The following is a 22,635-nucleotide window of genomic DNA, read 5'->3' on the forward strand; positions in this document are numbered from 1 at the left end:
ATCTAGACACGTTTTTGATGTGGTTGGCTGGCACGTTCAAAACCTGACTGCCCTCAATCTTTTCCTCTTTTCCTCTTTCAAAAGCATGCTAAAGTCTTCAACCATTGTAATTTTACTTAAGAGAATGCAAGCATTACCATACCGCGGTACAACTTCAGACTTCTATCGCCATACTCAGAATGTAATACTCAAAAAACCCATGAAGGTTTGGGAGGGAAATCCGAATCGCGCGAGCTTGGAGAAAACGAACGCAGAAGCTATCCAAACCGAACGTCAAATCCTACAGATGCTTGGCAAACACCCCAGAATCGTTCCGTAGGTACGATACTGTACTTCAATGGCCAGTGGACTAAAAAATATTGAGCAGATTTATAGGATTCAGTTCCGATGGAATATATCTTTCGGAGGCAAGGCTTGGGAATCTGCAGACATATATCGATACTCACAACGCAGAATTGAGTCGTTCGCAACGTTCTGAAATCTGCGAGCAAGTAACCGACGCGATTGTACATACGCACAAGAAAGGCGTGATACATTCAGATCTTCGGCCAGAGAACATTCTAGTTGACCAAGTCGATGCTTTTTCTGTAAGCGTTTGGTTGTGCGATTTTGGTGGATCGATGTGTGAGGGGCTTGGTTTGGATGGCGGTCACTTGCCGGACACACCCTTTTTTGACCCCCGAATGAAATGGGAATCAACACCAGCAACCGACATTTTCAGCTTAGGGTCGATCTTCTACACCATTCAAACAGGATTTTGGCCGTTCCGAGATCGTCCACCTCTATGGAATTCTGTGGAGGAAAAACAGGCTTATGAGGCTCAAGTGGATGCATGGTTTATGAATGGGCATTTTCCTTCAGTGTCACACCTCACCGGCGGAAATGTCATCAAGGGATGCTGGGACCATGAATATAAGACCGCTGAGGAGGTGCTGAAGGCTGTTCGCATGAAAATGGTCGCGGCAGGCCGATAAGAAATACGCCACGCATCTACCATTCTTCTGTTTCACGGTCGACGACATTAGTTCAGTGAGCCACCCATGACTCAAGGACCACGGTGCTTTCTGAGCCGTCGACTACCATTATCTATCAACTACTACTGCATGGAATGCCATACTCTTTCTATTAAAGCGCCATATTCAGTCTTAATCATTCCTTCTCAACGCCGACCAAATCCACGGTGCAGGCGCTTCAAACGATTGAGGCCAAAATGGGATGGGTTGTCGCTTCCTGACTAAATCAAGTTGGAGTTTGCCAGGGTCCTCTGTAGTATCGAGCCAATTTTCCAAGTAAGACGTGCTGTGGTCGGACATATTGCACTCACGAGTTTTACGTGTCAAGCAATAATGCACCAACTTCAGACGGATGCACGCAGCGTTGAGATGATAAGCGACCTGAGACTCATATACGCACCATTAATTCTTAACAAATCGGCCTATCTTGTGAATGGGTCAAATCATGAAGCGAGTTTGATATCATATGACTCTACATGCCAGACCTAGTGGGCAAGTGGTGCCAAAAAGAATAGGCCGGATTCTACCCCTGCGAGCGCATTCGGTGGGTAATAAATTTCAACCCCGCTCTGCTAGCGGATCACCTACAGCCGATCGCCCATAAAATGAACTGTCTGTATGTCACATGCAACAGGTGCAAACCTCCTGAGGACCCCAGGTGCAAGTCCGATGAAGGGAATCAACACTGCCACGCATCCTCCTACTATGCCCCAGGCGTCATGGGGTTGGGGTAGAGTGCGCGATACTACACAGCAATTTGGCTAATCGGTCCGTGCACACCCTTTAATTTGTAATTAGGACGTACTTTCACTATCTGCGGGGTGCCCACCCTCTAAATACCACGTTGACGTATAAGACAGCATGTAGAGTTAATATTACGTTGCAGCATCACAAATAAGGAAGCCGTCATGTGTACTTTATAACTCTTGTGCACCGCTGTGGTCATTACAAGACTGATTGGTCTAACTGGCATTTCACTTGTGTTCCATTATTTAGCGAGAGGTCCTGATTTTTAGGGAGCCGTGCCACTATCAGCTCCAATCCAGGGTCCGTCCCCACCCTAGCCGCTATTGTTCTTGTGGACAAATGCCCATTAACGCCTGGTAATGCGGGGCTGTGTACTATTAATATCTTCCTGCACGGGGTACCAAAGATCATACTCGCCATTGCAAGGCAAGCAGAAGTCGGCTCCCGGCTTATATTTCATTGCTCATCAGAACAACTTACTCCAACGCTGTCGCCGCACTTGTCTTTCCTGGCCGTTCCTTCAGTACGATCAGAAAGGTGTCGACTATGGATTCCCAACCTTTAATTCCTGGCCTTCATCAGAATCCAACAATGGCGGACATGATTCTCAGTAGGCAAATGTATGGAACAACTCTCATTTGCATTTATCCGTAGCTAACATACACAGCTACAACGGGCTCCCCTCTGATGGAGATCAACCCAATATTGAGGAACATATGAATGGTCTCGCTGAACTCTTCGTCAAATACCAGGCTGACAAAGTCTTCGGCATACATCTGGCTCATGGCCACTTTGCCATCAAAGATCACACTGTCCTGGTCGGAAAGAAGCCTCCCGGAGGTGGACGATGGACTGTACCCACCGCGATCGACTCGGATCCGACCAACATACACGGGCACGTGTTTATTCTGACCAACACTGGTTTTCACCCATACGAGTATCAAGTCGGTTGCCTACCTGATTTGGCAAGTGTCGACCTCAAGTTCCTCCCTGCATTGGCCAATTTCATTGATAGGAACGGGCTACGCAATGTCGTCGCGCTTGAGGTCCTCGATGACCCGCACACGGATATGACGGAGATTGTCTTTAGCAATACAACAGTGGTGATAAACTCATCTCCTCTACAAGGCTTTACCACGCTCCGGCAAACTGGTTGGGTGTTCACAGCCGAGAATGGCAATGCACGTGTTCGTCAAGATGGTAAACAGTTCCATGGTCGTGGTCCTAAAGGTCATGTCATCGCTACCACGCCACGGGATTACTTGGAAGCTTTGGAAACTTTGGAAATTTTGAGCGGCGCCACTTCTTAGCTAATTACACCACATGGCGGTACACCATACTTCATCGCAATATGCCTTCCTATGTCCAAGGTAATCCAGAGCGAGATAAATGGTGGATAATAATGGGAAGGAATCACCAAAGAGCAGAATGTTACCTCCTTCAGTGCGATTTGCATGCCATCTTGGGTGATCTGAGTACAGTTCCCTCGTACTTCGGTTGGTTCGTCGGGCCCCTCGCCACGGCATATGGCTAAAGAATTGGCTTCTTCCTCGGAAATGGTAAACGTAATAAACGATCCATACCTACCATCACAATCCAGAGCTGTCTCGAGATTGATTATATTGAAGATTTCTAGGCCGTGGCGCTTCACAGCCCATTTAGCCTGCGCGTCATTGAGAATGTAAGAGTCACGTTCAACTTCAGATACTCGGACGTGGCCCTCTGAAGCCATGAGTACGGCAGCTTGCTCGGAATGCGGAATAGTGGGTGTTTGAACCGAAGAAAAGCTGCCGAGGTTATCGTGTTGGTCTAGTCTCTCATTATATCAGTCTCAGGGCTGGAATATAGGCCAGGGGTATGACATACCTACGATCTGTCGCCTCCGTTTCCTCGGCGGCTCAGAGTTGGGCCGTTCCACCAAGACATTTTTGGCGGCAATGATATGTGGCTTGCAGCTGTCACTTGTGACCACCCTGGCGTCTGATGGGCTTGTTGATGGCTCAATACCAATAACGACTTCATCGTGCGGCGCCTTGACTTTCTGTCGCAGAAGCGGCAATTCAAGCCCACCAAGGAACTGTTTGTATTTCAAAGTCTCCAGCTTATCGGTCAAGGGTGAGCCTCGAGCTTGGAGTTTAGCTATTTCGCCTTATATATTTGTTAGTAGACTTTGATTGCATACATAGGGACAATAGCCACTTACCGAAAAGCTCTTCAGCGTCCGCCGCTAGGGTAAGGTTGTCTCTAATGTGGTCACGTAGTGTCTGACCGTCAAACTCCCAGACGAGCTCCTTTCCACCATCGATTGATTCAATGAACCCCTGAACGTTTTGGAGAATCGTCTCAACGAACCCGAGAACAAAGACTCCACAGTCAAAAAGATTTTTCTGTTGGGGAACTTGGACTTCTTTCTTCTGCACCGTCCATCTGTCTCCACGAGCTTCAAGGTACTTTGTCCAATTTTTAAAAGAGCTGATGTGCATCGATGCACCTAAAGAATCGAGAAAGCAGACAACCCGCTCATGATGGTCGGTAGCGGGGAAGTATCGCTTGTACATGACAAGGAGATACCAGTGATAATTTTCATTGATGGGCATCAGAACGAACTCCGATTCCAAGGGACACTTTCCATTCTCGAACCGCCACCTCATATTTGGATTAAACCGCTCAAGGAAATGACTGCTGAGGAAACAGACATCATGATTTCCGGTGATGAGGTGCATGTATCCGTTGACTATGGTGTCGTTGAGCCATCCCTTTTCGTCGAGCCGATGTATAGAAGATGGTACGTCCCTCAGCCAGGCGGACTTCGGTGTTGATGGGGCCACAAAAAGCGGCGAAGACGGGCAAGAGTCGATGCTGAGTGTGTCGGTCTGGGAATGTAACAATGAAGCGGTTGGCAAAGGCGGCGCTGCTGAGTGCGGGTATGGGATTGCGGCTTGATTGATAGTGTGTACGTTGCCATCCTGACTCGAAAAGTCCTCAGTCTCTTCAAGAAGACTACTGGTGGCCTTTTCTGGTAATGCCAGGGATAGTAGCGTTGATCCTTGTACTGGCCGGGCTGTCGACGGCGATACTGATTCTAGAGCGACATCCGGGGGGTAGTATGATTGTTGTTTCGAGGATGTCGGCAGCGGCGAAGATGGTGAAAGTAGGGACGATATCGTGATCGTGGGGTTGTTGGCGTTGGGGGGGTCACTCCTTTCATCCCAGTCTATGGACACGTCGATGTAGTCGTCCTTCTGGGAAGCTGGGGCTGACTTTAATGGCCCACGTTGCGATGACGTCGAGCTCAGTTCTGGAGAGGGGGGCAGCGGCGAACCGCAGATGGTGGTGGTAGTGTCGGCTTCAGAGGAAGTTCTGGCAATTGACAGTGACGATGGCGATGACTGTGAAGCGGTCACATCTGAGGATGAAGATGAAGGCGACGTTGGCGAAAGATGCGACGATATCGATGGCGCAAGTGAATGAATCACATTATATGCAGCTGATAGAGCCGGGGATGGCACAGTTGGTCCGTTTGCCGTAGAGTTGGTATCGCCCCTTCCATCATCTCCCATAGCCATGTCACCATTGTCAATAGCGGGGGATACTGGCAATGATTGTGACAATGGTGTCTCTGGTAGGCATGATGAGGATCGCGGTGGGGTCGTTGTTGTCTGTTCTTGGGCGATGGTAGTCGAGGAATTAGAGTTATCGTGCTGGGTTGGCGTCGGCGAGATCGGTTCGTTGGACTTGATGGGAGTGTGCGTTTTCGGCAGCGATGTCGGTGTTGGCCCATCGTAGTAATCTGGAGTAGCTTGCGATGACTTCGCAAACTTAGTTCGAACAATAAGCCCGTAGAAGTCCTTACCACAGTCATGTGGTAAAGAGGAAGGGTCTTCGACTGGCCCACTGTGTTGAATGGCAGATCTCAAGACCCAATCCGTAATCGGATTGACGCAATTCTCCACTTCTTTCGACCATTTGTGTTCGCGTGACTTGCGGTAGATCGATGCGTTAAATAACACCACTGCCTCCTGCCAATCGTGAGCAATTGCGATTTGCCTGAGTCGGTCCCAGTATGATCTGTTTTGGGCGGAAAATCCATAATGCTGGACGATGTCTGAGCCCCAACGTCGGGTGACGGTAACAACACTCGCAAGGCGTTTGTGGTGTTCCTGGGCATTGAACTCCTTCCCGCATTTGTAACCCTCTATGTCGAATACAAGCACATAACAGGTATGCACCAAGTTACGCTTGTTTTTTTCTTCTACCAAAGTAGAATATGTTTGCCCATAGTGTTGCTTCTTTTTCTTTGAGCTGAGCTTCTGTCCCGTTGCGTAGCAATTCCGAACTTTCTCAGCATCTTCGGTTGGAAGGATAGAGAGGATCGTGTCCAGGTCAGTCTCTAGGTTTGCAGTCATTTTGGACGATGGGGAGTTAGTTTGACAAGTTGATTCGAATAAAGTGGAGATAGGTAAGAAGTATGGATATCAGACGGGGAAGTCGCTCGGTATTAAAAGGGACACACCCACCTTTCCTAGAAACCACAAATTGCTGAGGTCCTTGCTTGCGTAGTGTTGCAAAAGTACTTGGTGGGTGAACAAACAGCAATTTCAATCTAACATACGCCAAAATTGGCCCAACAAGTACTTTCAAGGGGAACATTAATAAAGTACCTCTAGCTGCACCATTTCGCGGGGTAACGAAGGGCACAATGTACCCACCTTGCCGTTTCGGTAACCTATTAGCCAGGTTCACCGGTCAGCGGACGCAAGCCACACCGGTGGGTTACCAAAATTGTCGACCTCGCAAGCGACAAGTTGGATGCCACCCTTAGGGTTGTCAACCCCGATGGCGTGCGGACAGATCGTCTTGTAGTTCTCAACGATAGTAAAGTCTACCTCATATGTACTGAGACGTAATATGCCTCTTTAACTTGAAAGCTGATTTTACTAACTGATACAGAGTGGTTCAAGGAATAATTGGAAGAGACACCTTCGCAATCTAAAGTCGTTGCCATACCAATAGACAGAGTGAAAACTCGTAAAATGAGATGAGGTCCGAGGTACCCTATGTAAGCCATTGGGCCACCGGGATATGTTCCCGCACTATTGCCGACCTTGACCTTGATTCAGGTTGGGAAGAGATTCGCTGAGGTGCGACCCCCATTGCCATGGCTTGCATGATGACGCTCTAATGTCGAGGTTGTCACCTCTGGCTACGAATACGATCGTGGGACTGTCCTTTAATTTACACGGGGTCGATCCGAGAACAGGGATCCAGACACCACCCTTGGGGCTGCCGTTAAGGCGTGGTGATGTTGAATCGACTACCGGGGTAACATATACTTGCATTGTGATTATCACCACCAGCTATAAAGCCAAAGTCATAGCTCTTGGTTGGCATGGGGCTGTATTAATAATATAGCATGGCTCCACGGCATCCTGAAAGCTGCACGTCAGGGGACCCTGGACGATAATCAGCACACTTCAATAGTGCACCTGTAAAATGGCTGAGGGCGATGGTGTTGACTATTTTGAATATCCACAGCGAGGGCTGTTGTGAACATCGTTCTTGAAATATACCGGGCAGACTGTATATCATTTGGGATGGCCGTTTTCGAGGATCAATACATTGTTTACTTTGGTTGTTCACCGATTTCGTTGACTTGCAGATTGTTGACCTTGGATCCTGCATCAGGCCTCCGTATTCTTTGGTATTACCCTTATGGATGACCTGCCAACGACGTGATATCATTCCTTACATCCGTGCCAGTATGCAGCGGCTCGCTCAGCACCCCTGACTGTAAGAGGCCAATGTGATGGATCGTCCTATTATTGGTCTTACTAGGCCGGAGATGGTCATGGATGAGTGCATGCCGCCCTTTCGCAAATCATTGGTGGTTGCAGTTTGAGGGTGAGGACTACGTTATCTCGAATCGAACTAGATGAGACTCGAACGGTATAACTATCCCTTTATTTCTGCTCCTAGGATGCCCCGAGTCATCTAGTTCATTCGTCTACTCAATTCCACTGAATAGTTTCCAAATCAGCATCGTTTCCAGAAGATCACGTAGCTCCTGTCAATACACAGTCAGCGTCTCTTCAGTATCGCTATCCACCGTCACAGATAAGTCACCAGTGAGTGTATACTTACACCCACACAATTTTCTCCACTATCAAGCATTACTAACCCAGGTTACTAGCCTATATCATTATCGCCGCTCATCTATACGTTTGCCGTCGAAACTAGAATCACCATGTCAGACAACAACGGAAGCGACGGTCAGAAGGAGGAGCAGAAAAAAGAGGAGCAGAAGAAGGAGGAGCAGAAGGAGCAGAAAGAGGAGCAGAAGGAGGAGCAGAAGAAGGAGGAGAAGCAGAGGAATCATGATGATACTATCCCGATAGACCTGGTTATGGGTGATGATGGTACAAGATGGAGTCTATGAACCATCCTACGTGCAGTGGGGTACCACGAATGGGCCGACGTTTCTCCGCACGGCCAACTCGCCGTTGCCCGAACACCTCCATGACTCGACACAGCCTTAGGCTCACATGTTCCATTCATTTATTTATAGACCCCATAGCCGACAAAAGATCGCCTTTCGATGAATCCCCTCATTCTTCTGCCACTCGAGAGGATCTTCCACCATGGAAGCAGCAATTCAGACGATTTCCATATCCCCCGAGCTCAGCGACCATGTATCCACACTTAGCTCTGTGGAAATCAACGACGAAATAGCACAACCTCGTCCCATAAAACACAGTCAAGGCGCAAAGCCCAAGAACGTTAGAGTATCTGCAATCAAGTGGCCGCAGCCATTCAATTCTGTCTTTGACCAAGCTTTCAAGGAAGCCATTCATGAAGCAGTAAGGCTCTGTCCCTAAACTAATTCTCTGACTGACTAAAGCAGAGATCCACCGTCAAGGCTGCGCACCCTAACCTCCAAGTCATGCGTCCCAATACTCTCTTGCTTGAGTCGGGAGGCCTCACTCTGGATGAGAAACAGCTGTGCTTGATTTTACCTATAATCAAGTCGTCTGACCCCGCTGTAAAGGTTGCTTTCAATAAACGCAGCGAGCCTCTTCATTACATGGACTGGAAATCTCAGTTGTACATCATACAGCCAGGGCATGCTTTGCATATAGTGGAGGAAAGGATCTTATTCATTACGATTCTATGTATAGAGAAGCCATCCTAGCTGTTCAAGAAGTCCCATGTATCAATGAAAAGCTCGTCGTCGAGGTCTTGAGTGATCAACACGTCGAGGAAACTTGTGGTGTTGTCCCATCCTGTCGAGTGATCATTCGTGACCTGTGCAGTGTCTTCTTCGGCAACACCCGTGCCATAAAGCCCTGTTGGCATAATATCTTCAACATTACCACGGCAATCCACATCTGACTGGATGTCCTCCAAGTCCACTCGTCCAGCGTCCCATTGAATTGATGGTGAGGTGCAAGCAGGGAATAGTACGTCTCTGGGAATGCCCTCCATGTTCTCTCTTTGCGGGATAAGTGGAGGCAAAAGGGGCCTGCCGGGCGCGGGCAATGACGCGGAAGTAGGCGCTCGCGTCGTTGTACTAGCTTTGTTCCCGTTCCTTTTGCGTTTTTTGGAGCTGGAGGCCATGTTCGTGTGTGTATCTTCTTGCCTAACGATGACCCAACATCTCTCTTCATCCTTCCAGACCAAAGGGAGGCGAACGTTAGGCCTGCTGAGTTGCCCTAATGGGATCAAGTTGAGTGGACCAATGCCAGCGTTCGGATCGCAGGCTGAGAGACTCTCCAGACCCAATTCGCGACACAATTCTTTGTAACTAGCAAGGAATGAGATTCTGTATTCTTTTGGGAGGGTCGCGACTTACTCTCTTCCCAGCAGGCAGTAGAGGCTCGTGGCGGGATTAAAGAGGTACAAGTTCTCTGGGACGTGGATGTCATCGCTGAGTATGCCCTCGCAAACCGTTTTCGTGATCTCGTGGCCGTCGTCCTTGAAGTGGCCAGCTGCGCTCCATCGAAAGTTGACCACTACCTGAATTAGATCGGTATTGGTCTGAAAAGGGAAACTCACCACTGTATGCACAATTCACAAGAAGTCCCCAAGGACCAATCCGCTTGGCTACAGCCTCTACCAAGCTGTTGATCCAATAAGCTGACTTCTCCGGGCGGTGTCCGACAGCTGACAGTAGGTTGCCGTTCCCCTGTTCGTGGTACTGCAGGACCCGGAGGCATCGAAGCAGATGTTCCCAGATCCAGTCCTCAATCTTGGCCCAGTCTCGCTGCTTATTCCTCATTTCAGCGATTGCACGAATTGCCTCTTCCACGCTTCTGACACCCCCTGCCAACCGGCTTGGGATAGCCAGCTCAGGGCCTGCGTAGTTCTTGCACTGGCTAAACTGGGACCGGCCGGTTTTGAACTTCTGGACCGCAAAGGACGCAGGACTCTCATCCCGGAGGTCATCCACGACCCTGTCATGACGGGACTGACTCTCTGCTTGGACTGCCCCGTGGTCCGCACGCTGTCTTGCGATTGAAGTACTGTCGGTAGCCCCTTGCTCGCTCGCTGCTGCATCTACATTTGCTGACTCGCCGTATTCCGCAGGTAAAGAGGACTTGCTTTCTTGACATGACACGTTGGGCTTCACGGTATGGTCTTCACGAATATAGCTGCCGAGGCTGTCAGCTTTACTTCCATTGCGTGGCCACGAAGACTTACCCGCCATCAAGCCATTTCCCAGGCTCACACTGGGCATTGTAAAATCTGCGGATAACTTCTGCGGCTTTCGGAGCCTTGCTGCAGCACGAATAACCCCATGATTTGCACAGCTTAATCTCCTCATCCGGTAGCTGTGGTAGCCCCAAAGGGCTAACATGGATCCTCACGGCTACCCAATGATGTCGTGTCGATAGAACAAAGTATACAAAAGCCTCCGGCGTCTCGAGCTCGACAGTACGCACTTGCTTGTCGGTGATCAAGATATGTGATACAGCCATGAAGCGTTTTTGAGTGTAGAACAGTCGATTCTGTTCCTCGAATACCTCGAAGCAGAGAACGGATTACAGAGTACTGTGAACTGATATTCACTCAAGATTCACTTTCATACACGACGATCAGCTTCGCCACGCTAACGCAGCCCATGTTGAAAGTCAGTTTCAACCACGCTAATGCAACCGCCCTTGGCTAAACCTGGGTCACATCTATCACCACCGTTACAGGGGTGGGATGCCGGCAAACATCCGTAACATGTACACCGGTATCCACTGAAGTTCATCATATTACCGCTTACCGGTCATGCCATGCCGATGGCAATGAACATCATTCTCTCTGTATTAATTTACCTGAGCTCGACAATGGCTATATGGTTCCGTCTAGGATCGTGTGGAGATTAGAACCGGAAAGATGCTAGTCCTGAGGACCTGTCCCAACCGATATAAGCCCCCGGGGCTTCCTGTACGGCTCATGCAATGGTAAAGTCCTTCATTTCCTCACTCCTGCCTCATTCCTGCCTCGCTCTCGTGTCTGGCTTGTTGACCCCAATACTACCTGTGCCTTTCCAAAAATGGATGTACACAGTCCATACTTTGCGTTTGCCTTACTCTTGGCGATCTGCCTATATGCGGCGGTGTACGCCGCATGGTGGGTGTACCATACAAAACGATATGTGATCGCCTTTGTTCCCTTCGTCTACTTGGGTCCCACCGTCCTATTCTTCGTGTGGGCGCACGACAACATGGCATGGACGGTACGGCTATGGACTTGGGGATCCTGTTGCATCGTGCTCGATGTATGTACAGATTTTCCTTTGCTGTACTGGGCTGACAGTTATAGTCATCATTCGTGTTACAGACACCTTTCAGCGACCAGTCCATTCCCAGAGGCTACATCGATCTGATCCCCAGCCAGTTCCAGAAGATGGTCCCCGAGTCAGGCTATTCTTTGCGTTATTTATGCTATTTGTGTGTTGGTTCTGAGCTCCTTCTATTGCTGTTGTCATTTTTTCTCGACCCGAGATGGCAAGCGGGTGCAGTGTTCACTCATTCTATCTGGACGGCATTGTGGTCCCGAGGAAAAGCACGTTCGGGCATAGCCCTGTTTCACCTGGCCGGCGCTGCCAGTCTGGCATTGGAATTTCATTATGCGTTCCTAATAGTACGTACTTCTCCGATTCGCACTAGGCTGTTGCTAACAGCCCAGAACTTTCTATTATCCATGCCCTTTCTTGGGCGACCGCCCACCGACTTTGTACATCTTGATTCATCTGCACCCAGACAGCGTACCCCAACCCTTACCCCGATAAGCCTGGAAAAACTGCGGGTGGGCCTGTTTGGCGCGAAAGGAGTCGGTAAGACTCGCTTACTCCATAGGGCTTTGGGTCGGCCATCAGAACCAGTAAGTGAGGCATAAGCACAGGTCTTTGGACGAAGCATGCAGGACTGATTGCAATATCCTTAGTATAAAGCGACTACCGACCAATTTTTCTCGGTCTCCTGTGCCACACTTGGTGGCACATATCAACTGCTCCATATCTTAGATACTGGCGACTGGAACATGTGTGTGTCTCCGCAGTCAACATGGGCACCTGTAGTAGATGGCGGAATCTTCCCTTTCCACGACCACGGTACGTTGAAACAGATCGAGAACTGGAGCGTGCCGAGGCTGTTCGCCGGGAAGTACATCTTGTTACTTGAAAAGCGCCGAAGGGGAGGACAATCGCACGCGGCAGAAGCAAGGTCATTCGCAGAGAAACATGGTTGGGACTATCAATACGAGGGTGACGTGGACCCATTTCAGCATGTCGTCCAGGCCCTCCAAGCAAAGAAAGTTGCTACAACGTCTCGCTTTTCAGTGGGTTGAACGAGACGGCCGACTCGACCAGTTCGGGGGCCTTAGACAGCCCGGGAGCTTGGGGGGTGATTGTGCCTACGTACATATCACATTGGGTGCAGATTGCAATGTACCTCCTATTGCCTGGCTCTTGTTTGCCCTTTTCTAACACTCCTTTGCCTGCAGCCTATGCTTTCGCGGCAATGATCCATTGATTAGTTCCAAGCCGCTGAGGTTGCAACAGTCAATATAAAAATTGATTCCATGTCAATCTTATCGAGATAAACGGAAACTCGTTTCTTCCACGATCTGCCACTGAGAGAAACCCAAAGAAGGCAGGATCAGCCTGACTTGTGACACAAAATCCAACTGACGTAGAGACTGAAAAGGTGCAGGAAGGAACCCCGGCACAGAGGGAGATCGTCGAGCGGTGGTTGGGGGAACAAGCGGTATGCGGTGGCGGTTGGGAATAACGGGAGCCCTGTACTCTTGCCATCACCCCGAGCAAAGGCTACTGAGGTGGTCACCAACTCACCTTTCCTATGAAGCAGCACACCATGCTCTGAGTCAAAGGAGGTCACAACCAAGGCATCGAGTCAGCTCTGCATCAGTGGCTGGCTGTCCATGTACCCCTTGATGAAAGCCAAATGACCCCTCACTGTTCATGAGTATGGATCAAGCGAAACAGTATATGACGGCCCCTTGCTCTCGCCCGGCTTGTGTCGCCCTCTCGCTTACTTTCGCCCTGATTGCACTCGAGCCATGGAGCTGCCATCAAGCCAGCCCATGCAGGAACGCTCATCGCTGGAGGCAGTCGACCCAGTCTGGGTACTCTGCTTCTACCCTACAAAGTATGTGGCGACACTAATGAGGGCCAATGGCTCACGCAATGGAATACACTTCATGGGGGGACCTACGACCGACCCCAATTTCTGCCTATTGGCAATGAAATTGGAAGTATCAGAGGTTATCAAGCGAGGATCAGTACAGGTAGTGTGGAACCCTGATCATGCACTGGTGGCCATTCCGTCCAAGAACGCCGAAAACGTCCGAGGCAAAGGCGAGGCCCAGAGGCAAGCATTGCTCAAATTTCGACAGAATGCAATCGGCGGCACCGAGGTTTATGGCAATCAGATGGGACCAGTCTACCGAAACCACCATGAGTATCGGTCCGTTTGGGTGCAGGTTGAAGGCGGCATCTTGGTCCGTGATATCAAGGTAAATACACCGCCATGGATTTCTTGTTCGTCCACAAACTGACTCTTTATAGGACTCGTCAGAAGGGACACAAAAACTGTTTGCTCAGCTCGTGGTCCAGGCCTGCCTGCCTCTGAAAGACGAATCACATATTTTACGTCGCCTGACGGCTCGACACATCACTGAACATTGCCAAACCCTTTTTAGCGGGGAGTTAAAGATCCGCGACGAAGACAGAGACCGATCTAAGCTTCACCTGTTTGTTCGCCTTGGTCCGTCGTTTTTTCGAGCTGGCTGGAGGCCGGGAGGATACATGGCAGTACCATACATGCCTTCAGCGTGATTACACGCCTGCCAGAGGTCTTATTCTTCTGGGCTCGTTCGTCGGTGCCTCCGAATTTTCTCGTTTGCAAGATCTTGGAACGGCCAAGACGCTTCAGTTACTGTCCAGCTGCAAAGCTTTCGAGGATGAGCGTCTGACAGAAGAAGTCCTCGAACAAAGGACTGAGCTGATTGCAGGACTACCTATCAATCTGCCACCAATCGTGAGAACCCCCCAACGACTTTCTGATCTTTGACTTACCTGGTCTAGGACCTCCCGGCCGCCTTTCTGGTGGATCTGTCCCGCACCAAGTGCGCTGAGTTTCGCATCTACAAGATGGAGACTACGCTCCAAGTTCCGATGCTTGAAGATCACATCACAAGTGTCGGGTTCTTTCTCTGCTGGCGATCCTGTTTTGACCCATCCGTCGAGCTTATTGGCTATGTAAGGTCGCCCGAGGGGCGGCAACTCATCCAGCCCCATTTCGACATCCGTCACGGGTCATTTGATGTTGGTCGGCTTGCCATCTCCCTGCTTGTAATGCATTGGTTCTTCCATCTTCAAGGCACTGAAAACAGTTGTGGAGAGATACACCACTCGGGCGTTGACTGCCTCAACTGTTTCCATTCTCTACTCCACGGCGAGGAAATTCCAAATGCGCAATGGGTAATCGCAAAGCATCTTCGCGCTTTCAGTTCATTGGTCCCTGAAGTCTCTGCATTCCTGCAGAGTTGTGGCACGTGGAACAAGTTGGAGGGTAATGACGGGGACCCGCTCCTGGAACAATTCTGGAGAGGCTGTGTCCAAGGTGACTCGGTTGGGGCGGCTTTCCACAAGGCGATCACGGCCAGCCATGTTTCCCAACATGTAAGATACTAGGTCTGCTTATTCAGTGTGTAACTACTAAGATCCCACAAGCTTGGCGATCTTCTGCAAATCCAAGCACTTCTGTCAATCCTTTCCCCTTCACCCTGTGAACTTTCTTCACTTTTCAGCGGTCTAGGATATTTCAGTCAGCAGCACCCGACCATAATCATTTGTTACGATCACAGCCTTGCATTGCCAGTGTGAGCTGTCCATGTACCTCTTTGTGGTACTAGGGGCTCCCTGATGCTCGCCCGCCCCCCCTCCCCCCAACGCTTGAAGATGGGCTAAGCCTCAGCCGCAGTGGTACATTTGCCTCATGGCTGCCTACGTTGCCTGGTCGTTCTGGAGGAGGCGAACCACATCGCCTGTAAGAGCCGCATCCAAGTCTTCAAATTTCTACCATCTCCCACCACCCCGACCACAGATAGCGTTGCATTACCACAGTGATCAACCCTCGAATCTCCTACCGTACTTCCCAATTTCACCAAATCCAACATGTCCGATCAAGGGGAATCCGCGCAAAACCTGTCCACGAATATGTGCGACTCCCACTGGCTACTTCGATCCCGACATCAACTGACATACTGTTAACAGGCCAAGACACCTTCCTCCTGGTGACTCCCGTTCAAGAGCCGTGAGCCCTAGCAATAACGCCCACTTCAGTAAGACGACGCAGGTTGGGAGGCTATGGAACCCAAATGAGCCAGGTTCCAGCCTACCACGCAAACGTGGTAAAAAGAATTCAGAACCACAACCTACAGTTCAATCGCAGCTTGCAACTGGGCAAGGCGACCTAGAGGTGTCTGACGAGGACGAGAAATACGTCCCCCAACTCAAGACCAGACCCATCGACCACCTTCAGCTGGTCGCTGAAGTGAAGGGGATCTATGCTGGCTTGGTCATGGTGGAATCCAAGTGCATCGAGGTTGACACGGCGCAAAAAACGCAAACGGATGCCAAGCTGAACAACGAGCAGTGGCAGGCTCTTATCGTTTTGCACCGCACCTTACTTCACGAGCACCATGATTTCTTTTTGGCCTCTCAGCACCCGACAGCCAGCTCATCGTTGAGAAGACTCGGGGCCAAATATTATATGCCAGGGAGGATGTGGAAGCATGGGATCCATGCCTTCCTTGAGTTGCTGAGGCATCGTTTACCTGCCTCCGTGGAGCATATGTTGACGTTTATTTACATCGCATACTCGATGATGGCACTCCTCTATGAGACCGTCCCGGCTTTTGAAGGGACGTGGATGGAATGCCTGGGTGACCTGAGTCGGTACAGGATGGCGATTGAAGATAATAATTTACAAGACCGAGAGGTCTGGACTTCCGTGTCACGACGTTGGTACTCGAAAGCCCTGGATGTCATCCCAAAGACTGGTCGGTTATACCATCACCTCGCCATCCTGGCACGTCCGAACGTGCTCCAGCAGCTGTTTTACTATTCGAAAGCATTGACAGCCCCGGAAAACTTTACATCGGCTTGGGAGTCCATTATAACTCTATTCGATCCCATGCTAGGTTCTGATAGTCAAAGCTCACGACTTCTGCCCATTGACATCGCTTTTATCAAGGCTCACGGTATTTTGTTCAGCGGAAAGCTTGCCGACAAGTACCAGACGGCAGTGACAGACTTTCTCGGCAACCTCTTTTTTTTTGAATCAAGTTTATTGTCCGTATGCAGCTACCTAGCTATGACAGACACTATGACAAACCTAGCCCTGAAGAGGGCTTACTCCTTCATACCCAGGAGAGTAAAATCCGGAAATTCCATCGCTCAACTTGCTGTCCATGCACAGCCTGTTCGTTGTAGTTAGCAAAAGGGAAGCTTTGTTTCCCGTAGAAACGAGAGCAGAGCTCCCCGTCCACGCATGGTAGTGAAAAGGATGGTAGTTGTGAGAGGGAGTCCCATGAGCTGCCTCCGTAGTTGCTGTCGCTGTCTGCTGAAGTGCCGACAGTAGAGTAGGAGATGTGTTGTGGTCTGCCTCGTTCTGCCGCAATACCTACAGACGTCCGAGTCGGTTTTCCCTATGAGGTTTAGGTAGGTTGCTATATGTCCGATACCTGTGCGTAGTTGGATGTACGCAGAAGTGACACTCCGAGGGACTCCAGAGTAGTCAAAGGGCTTTATCGCAAACTTCGGCGGTTTTCTGGTTAGCAATCGGTATTGCTTCCCCAGGCCGTGAGCGCGCCGGCCGTGGTCTTCATTCTGTTCTTCGAGGTCCCACAGCTGCTTCCATCTTTCTTTCACCTTTTGGTGGATCTGGCTCTTGAGCCAGCTGAGGGATACGAGCTGGTCTTGCCGATCGTGTCGTGGAAGGGGCTTCTGAAGCCCTTTCTTCGCTAGCTTGTCGGCTATCTCGTTGCCCCGGATCCCACAGTGCGCCGGACACCAGTGGAGTTGGACAGGATGCTGGAGAGATTCTGCAATGTTGTTCACTTGCCTTGCCAGATAGCTGGTTCCTTGCGTCTGACGGAGCGCGGCCTGGCTGTCGGTAAAAATGTAGCAGGGAGCGTTCCACGATCGGGCAATTCGCAGGGCTTTGTATATGCATGTGAGCTCTGCGTCCGCAATCCGGAGGCCTGGGCCCAGATTCCAGGAGTAGCATTTGGTTGCTCTCGTGTGCGGAGCAAAGGAACAGAGGCCCGCTGCGGATCTCGTTCGATTCCCTCGGGCGTCGAAAGAGCCATCTGTATAGATGATCGCTGTGTGCTGCGGGATCGTTCGGAGGAGTTCACGATGTCTCTTCGCTGCCTCCTCTTTCCCTACACTGAGTATAACCGGGCGCAGGGGAGGGCTGTACCATGGCGTGAACCAAGATTGGTCAGTCTTCTCTATGTTTTGTGACTTCGAGAGACTTTTCAGCAAGACAATGAGGGACTGAAGTTGTGTGAGGTAGGACGTTGGGGGTTGAGAAAGACCGTAGCTGCAGTTGTTCCCCAGAGCGGGTTGGTTTCGTGGTCTGTTGGTAAAGGCTTGCTTGACGGGGTGGTTGTGGGGTAGCTTGGTAAAGTGAAGTGCATATTGGTATGCGAGCTTCGTATGCCTGCATTCCGGCGGAAGTAGTGCGGCCTCAATCTCCAGCGCCTTGGTCGGTGATTTGGGGAACGCTCCCGTGATCGTAGCCAGTGCTCGGTTCTGGACCCTTTGGTACTGTTCCCACAGGGATTGGCAGCCTCTCCGCCCGAACCAGAGCAAGGACCCGTAGTCGGCCACGGAGCTCACACAGGCCACGTACAGCTGGCGTAAGGCGTTTAGCGTGAGGCCTTTTCGCTGACGGGCGATGCGCTGGATGCCTTGGAGAGCTCCGTTGGCTAGGGTCAGTCGCTTTTCTACGTGAGTCCGAAACGACAGTCCAGAATCGAACCAGATTCCGAGCCAGCGGACCACGGGTTTGGGCATCACCTCGGCGCCCTGGACCGTTATGGTGTCCAGCGGAGGTTTTCTACCACGGTGGAAGTGGATGAGCTCTGTTTTTTCCACTTCGAAGGTCGCGCCCGCTTTGTCGGCCTTATCGAACAGTTGTCTCAGGGCGTCATGAAGCACCCGGCAGTTCTTCTGTACCGACGTCGAGCTTGCTGTGAGGGCGAAGTCGTCCATGTACGACAGCTGCAGCGTGCCATTCTGTGCGGTGACCAAGCGCACATACAACAAGAAGAGGATCGGGGAAACAGGGGAACCCTGTGGCAGCCCCGAAACTGCGTAGGATTCGGAAAGCTGGCCGTTGAACAGCAGTTTGATTTTGCGCCCGCAGAGAAAGTGAGTGGCCCAGCGGATCAGCTCGTCGGGCAGATGGAGCTTCCGGAGGGCCTGGACCAGCTTTTCCGGTTGGACCAAGTCGAATGCTCCCAGTATGTCGAGGAAGATCACGGTGGTGATCTTCTTCTCCCGGCGGTGCCGCTCGATATAGTGTTGTAAGAGTAGGGCAGCGTCGATGGCTGATCGCTGTTTCCTGCCGCCGATCTGCGAGCTCTCTAGCAGGCCCGGCTCGACGTTTGCCAAGTACGCTAGCCGATTCGCAAAGAGCTTTTCGAGGAGCTTGCTTAGACAGGGAAGGAGCGAGATGGGCCGGTAGGCCTTTGGTCTGGAATAGTCGGGCTTGTTGCGCTTCGGCAAGACGACCCCGATCGCGGTCTTCCACGCTGCAGGGTGGTAGCCGCTGTGGAACAAGGCTTTGTAGGCTTTATAGAACACGTGCGGGATGGCCGCGTACGCTTCGCGGATGATCCGCCAGTTGATGCGATCCTCTCCTGGGGCCGTGTCCTTCTGCGGAATAGCCTTTCCAATCTCGATCGCTGCTAGGGTAGGCCATTGCCAATCGGCTTTGCTGTTAGATCGAGCCCGACTTCTGGGGCCGATGGGTGATGGAGGAGGAAGTGGAGGTAGTGTTGGTGACGATGGAGGGTGCTCCGACTGCTGTATTCCCTTGAACAGGGTGGAGACCAGGGCTTCGCATTTTCCCGAAAACGAGTTGACGATCTCTTCTTTCCCGCTCACCTCATAACGTAGGGTGGGTATGAATGGGTCTGTTCTTGGTTTGGTGTAACTATACGCAGTGAATATCTCCTTGCCATTGGCCTCCGCCAGAAACGTAAACCAGTGGTCTGTTTTGGCGCGGTCGATGGCCTGGAAGTAGCTGTTCCTCGCCTCCTTGCAGGCTGTTTCCGTCTCCCGGCTTGGGGTTCTTTTGTATCGTCGGAAGGCTCGATGATAACGCATCCGCTGGACGGTCAGGTCTGGGCACCACCAGGCTTTGGACCTGTCGCATGGTCGCTTCACTGGGATCGATTCGTTTGTGGCTACTTCGATGGCCCGTTGAAGCGATAAAGCGACGCTCTCGAAGTCGCCTCGATCGGCTGCAGCGTCTATGGTGGACTCAAGAGAGACAGCAACCTCCCTGAGTTGTCTCCTGAACCTTTCCCAGTCGGCCTTTTTGGTGCAGAACTGGGGCGGAAGCGGTCTTGCTGCCTGGTATGCTGGGAGGAACGCTCGGAGGCTGACGGCCTCATGGTCGGATCCTGTCCCTGGGAGGTACGACCAGTCCTGCCAATGGAGGCTCCGGAAGCCGATGGAGAAGGCGAGGTCTATCACCGACGTTTTCCTGGAGTTGGGCCGATGAAATGTCCCACCCTGCGACTCTATAGTAGCATGATCGATGAGTAGCGTGGCCTGGGCCGCGTGGAGGTAGCCTGTAAGACGCTCAGAGAGAGGTGAGCTCCGAGCCAAAGGGTTCCACCACGGGTGGTGGAGGTTGAGATCCCCTACGATTAGTGCAGGCGTGATTGGTGGGTTGAGGTCGAGAAATCTCTGCACGGTAAAGGATCCCTTCTCATCTGTCTGGTTGTAGATGTTCACGATGTAGAAGTTCTCTATGGGCGTGATGACCTCCAGGACCTGCATGTAGGGATCGGAAACGAGGTCGAACCTGGGGTTCACTTCAAAGGGAAAGGACTTTCGGATGTAAGTCACGACCCTGGGGCGAGTCTGTATGCTGGAGAGATCTGTGGACTCTTGTGGTACGAGCGGTCGGAACGACGGGTGGGAGATGCAGCTGTACAAGCCGCTCCCCTGAGGACCCTTGTCTTGGAAGAGATAGGGCTCCTGGAGGCAGAGGATGTGTGATTGATGCTCGAGGGCGATCTGGAATAGGGACTGCAAGCTATGACGCCCTCGATTTAGGTTGTGTTGGACCAGCGATATCGCCTCTAGCATAGCGCTTTGTACACTTCGCACTTCTCTTTGTCAAAGGCCGTGTGGCCAGTCTGGTTGCAGTTGGCGCATTTTGCAGGCGCGTGAGTGCAAGGGACCTTGCTGTTGCAGTCCTTGCAGCTGTGCTCCTTGGTCGGATGTTTCCCAGCGCAGTAGCCGCACACGTACCGTCTCCTACAGATCACAGGGTCGTGGCCCAGCTTTAAGCATCTGCGGCATTGTGTCTTTGGCGTGAATGACTTGAAGCGGACAACCTGGAGGTGTTGGCCTTGGATCCAGATTCCGTGCTTTAGACAGTTGGCTCTGTCCACCTCCTGGGTGGCAAATACCATGGACGAGTGGGCTTTGCCTTCCGGTTTGGACAGCCACCGGACGTTCCCCTGAATTTCAATGTCGTTGAACTGTTTCACCTCCTCGGCGAAGGAGGTCGGACTTAGCGATGTCGGGACGAAGTGGGCCACCAGCTTCGGCCAGGTTTCTGGCTTTTCGGCTGCCGTGATGGGCCAGCCCTGGAAGACATCTTGCCATCTCTGTTGCTCTTGCAGCAGTTGCGAGGCCGTGAGAGAGAGCGAGGTCAGTACGACGTTCCCTTTCGGGGAGGTGTGTACGCCCTTGATTGCATTACACTGGAGTCTGGCGTTGATCCGGTCCCGAATCAGCACGGGGTCGAAGCGAGGAAGTGCTTGGTCTTTGTCTTTGATAAGAACGAGGGTGTGCTCCTTTCGGTCATTTGCCTTCTGTGGTTCGGGGGGAGAGGCGTTCTGGGATTTGGTTGTGACTTGGTCCTTCACTGTTGTAGCTCGACCCTTTTCGAGGGCTTCGCTGTATGTATTCCCTTTTGGGGTGGAGTCGATTGGCTTGGGGGTCAGGGTCAGCAGATCCTTTAGTTCTTGTACCTCCTTTCGGAGGCTGGCAAGTTCCTGGAGCGCGTTGCAGCAGTCGGGTGTTCTGTTGGGGTTTTGTGGGTCCTGGGTCGGCGTCTTGTCTGTGGCTAGTGCTTCCAAGTTCTGGGTTGCCGCGGTGTAATCAAAGCCGGAGTAGGACTCCTTGGCCTCTTGTACGAGCCGGAGGGCTTCTTGGAGCAGATGGCATGCTTTGTCCTTCTGTTGGGCGGGTCTGTCTTCGATCGTGTTCTTTCTGGGCGGTTCTGTGGGGTTAGGTGTGGGCACGTTGCCACAGTCCGCACGGACGACAATGGTCGGGCCTTCGTCTATTAAAGGGTCTGGTGTTCGCGACCGCGTAGTTCTTTTTGGAGTTGTCGGCCATGGTGACGACCGAGCAGCTCTGTTGCGAAACGGCGGCATCACCGTCGCTGGTGAGGCTGGAAAGCGCCTGTGATAGGGGTAGAAATTACTGTATTAGGAAGGTGCCTTCGATACAAAAGAATAAAAAGAAGTTGTCTCGGCAACCTCGATAAGCACATCAGCAGAACAACTCGGAAATGGATGGAAAGCGGGTAAGTGATTTGTGCAATTCGAGTGATATGCAATGGTTGACAGTAAACAGTTACTACATTGGAATTACCAACTGCTGCGCCTTGTTGGGTTGGGGCAAAGAGAATAGCTTCATGTATCAGACAATTCGGCCCATAAACCCAGGCAAGAAGGAGACGGAGGAGGGCTACAGGACAAGACCCATTCCCGACCCGAATGACAACCAGAATGCAAAAGCCCTAAAACAGGCTCGTGATCTTGCCGAAGGGACGTACCGCAAGGTTTTTGCCAGATTTGCCGATCCTAACATTTTGCCCTACCTTCATACCATACTCGTATTCCATCGCTACCTGATTCCCTATCCCTCGGCTATGAGTCTGCTCGAGGCTACCTTCCCTTGGAAAACGGTCTCCATGCTTCTGAACTCTCTTCTCCTATCTTGCAAGAGTTATGAAAGGATCCAGAGTAGCGAGTTCCCGCGGCCAGTCAAGCAGTTGCCACGGCCACTCCCGGAAGACTTCGCCCTCCGGGGTCTACT

The 22,635-nt window shown here is 51.4% G+C and overlaps 5 protein-coding genes across 5 annotated transcripts; 2 read left to right on the top strand and 3 right to left on the bottom strand.

The window, feature by feature from the left end:
• Positions 1 to 2,351: 2,351 nt before the first annotated feature.
• PG985_016357 (uncharacterized protein) lies at positions 2,352 to 3,070 on the top strand (the record flags this gene model as incomplete). The annotated part of the gene is made up of 2 exons (XM_066836123.1): positions 2,352 to 2,380; positions 2,428 to 3,070. The coding sequence occupies 2 exons, from the start codon at positions 2,352 to 2,354 to the stop codon at positions 3,068 to 3,070; spliced, it is 672 nt and encodes a 223-aa protein (XP_066675874.1).
• A 31-nt stretch (positions 3,071 to 3,101) lies between these two features.
• On the bottom strand, positions 3,102 to 6,166 carry PG985_016358 (cysteine proteinase; the record flags this gene model as incomplete). The annotated part of the gene is made up of 4 exons (XM_066836124.1): positions 3,102 to 3,119; positions 3,196 to 3,569; positions 3,627 to 3,899; positions 3,964 to 6,166. 4 exons carry the CDS (start codon positions 6,164 to 6,166, stop codon positions 3,102 to 3,104), a joined length of 2,868 nt encoding a protein of 955 aa, XP_066675875.1.
• A 1,838-nt stretch (positions 6,167 to 8,004) lies between these two features.
• PG985_016359 (uncharacterized protein) lies at positions 8,005 to 8,296 on the top strand (the record flags this gene model as incomplete). Its single annotated transcript, XM_066836125.1, has 2 exons — positions 8,005 to 8,160; positions 8,213 to 8,296. 2 exons carry the CDS (start codon positions 8,005 to 8,007, stop codon positions 8,294 to 8,296), a joined length of 240 nt encoding a protein of 79 aa, XP_066675876.1.
• A 649-nt stretch (positions 8,297 to 8,945) lies between these two features.
• Positions 8,946 to 10,735, bottom strand: PG985_016360 (uncharacterized protein; the record flags this gene model as incomplete). The annotated part of the gene is made up of 4 exons (XM_066836126.1): positions 8,946 to 9,561; positions 9,610 to 9,769; positions 9,813 to 10,408; positions 10,458 to 10,735. 4 exons carry the CDS (start codon positions 10,733 to 10,735, stop codon positions 8,946 to 8,948), a joined length of 1,650 nt encoding a protein of 549 aa, XP_066675877.1.
• An 8,086-nt stretch (positions 10,736 to 18,821) lies between these two features.
• PG985_016361 (uncharacterized protein) lies at positions 18,822 to 21,968 on the bottom strand (the record flags this gene model as incomplete). Its single annotated transcript, XM_066836127.1, has 3 exons — positions 18,822 to 18,918; positions 18,962 to 20,614; positions 20,680 to 21,968. The coding sequence occupies 3 exons, from the start codon at positions 21,966 to 21,968 to the stop codon at positions 18,822 to 18,824; spliced, it is 3,039 nt and encodes a 1,012-aa protein (XP_066675878.1).
• Positions 21,969 to 22,635: the final 667 nt, after the last annotated feature.

This window comes from Apiospora marii, assembly GCF_038362585.1.
Source record: "Apiospora marii strain CBS 49790 chromosome Unknown utg000015l_segment0_segment0, whole genome shotgun sequence".
Lineage (NCBI taxonomy): Eukaryota > Fungi > Ascomycota > Sordariomycetes > Amphisphaeriales > Apiosporaceae > Apiospora > Apiospora marii.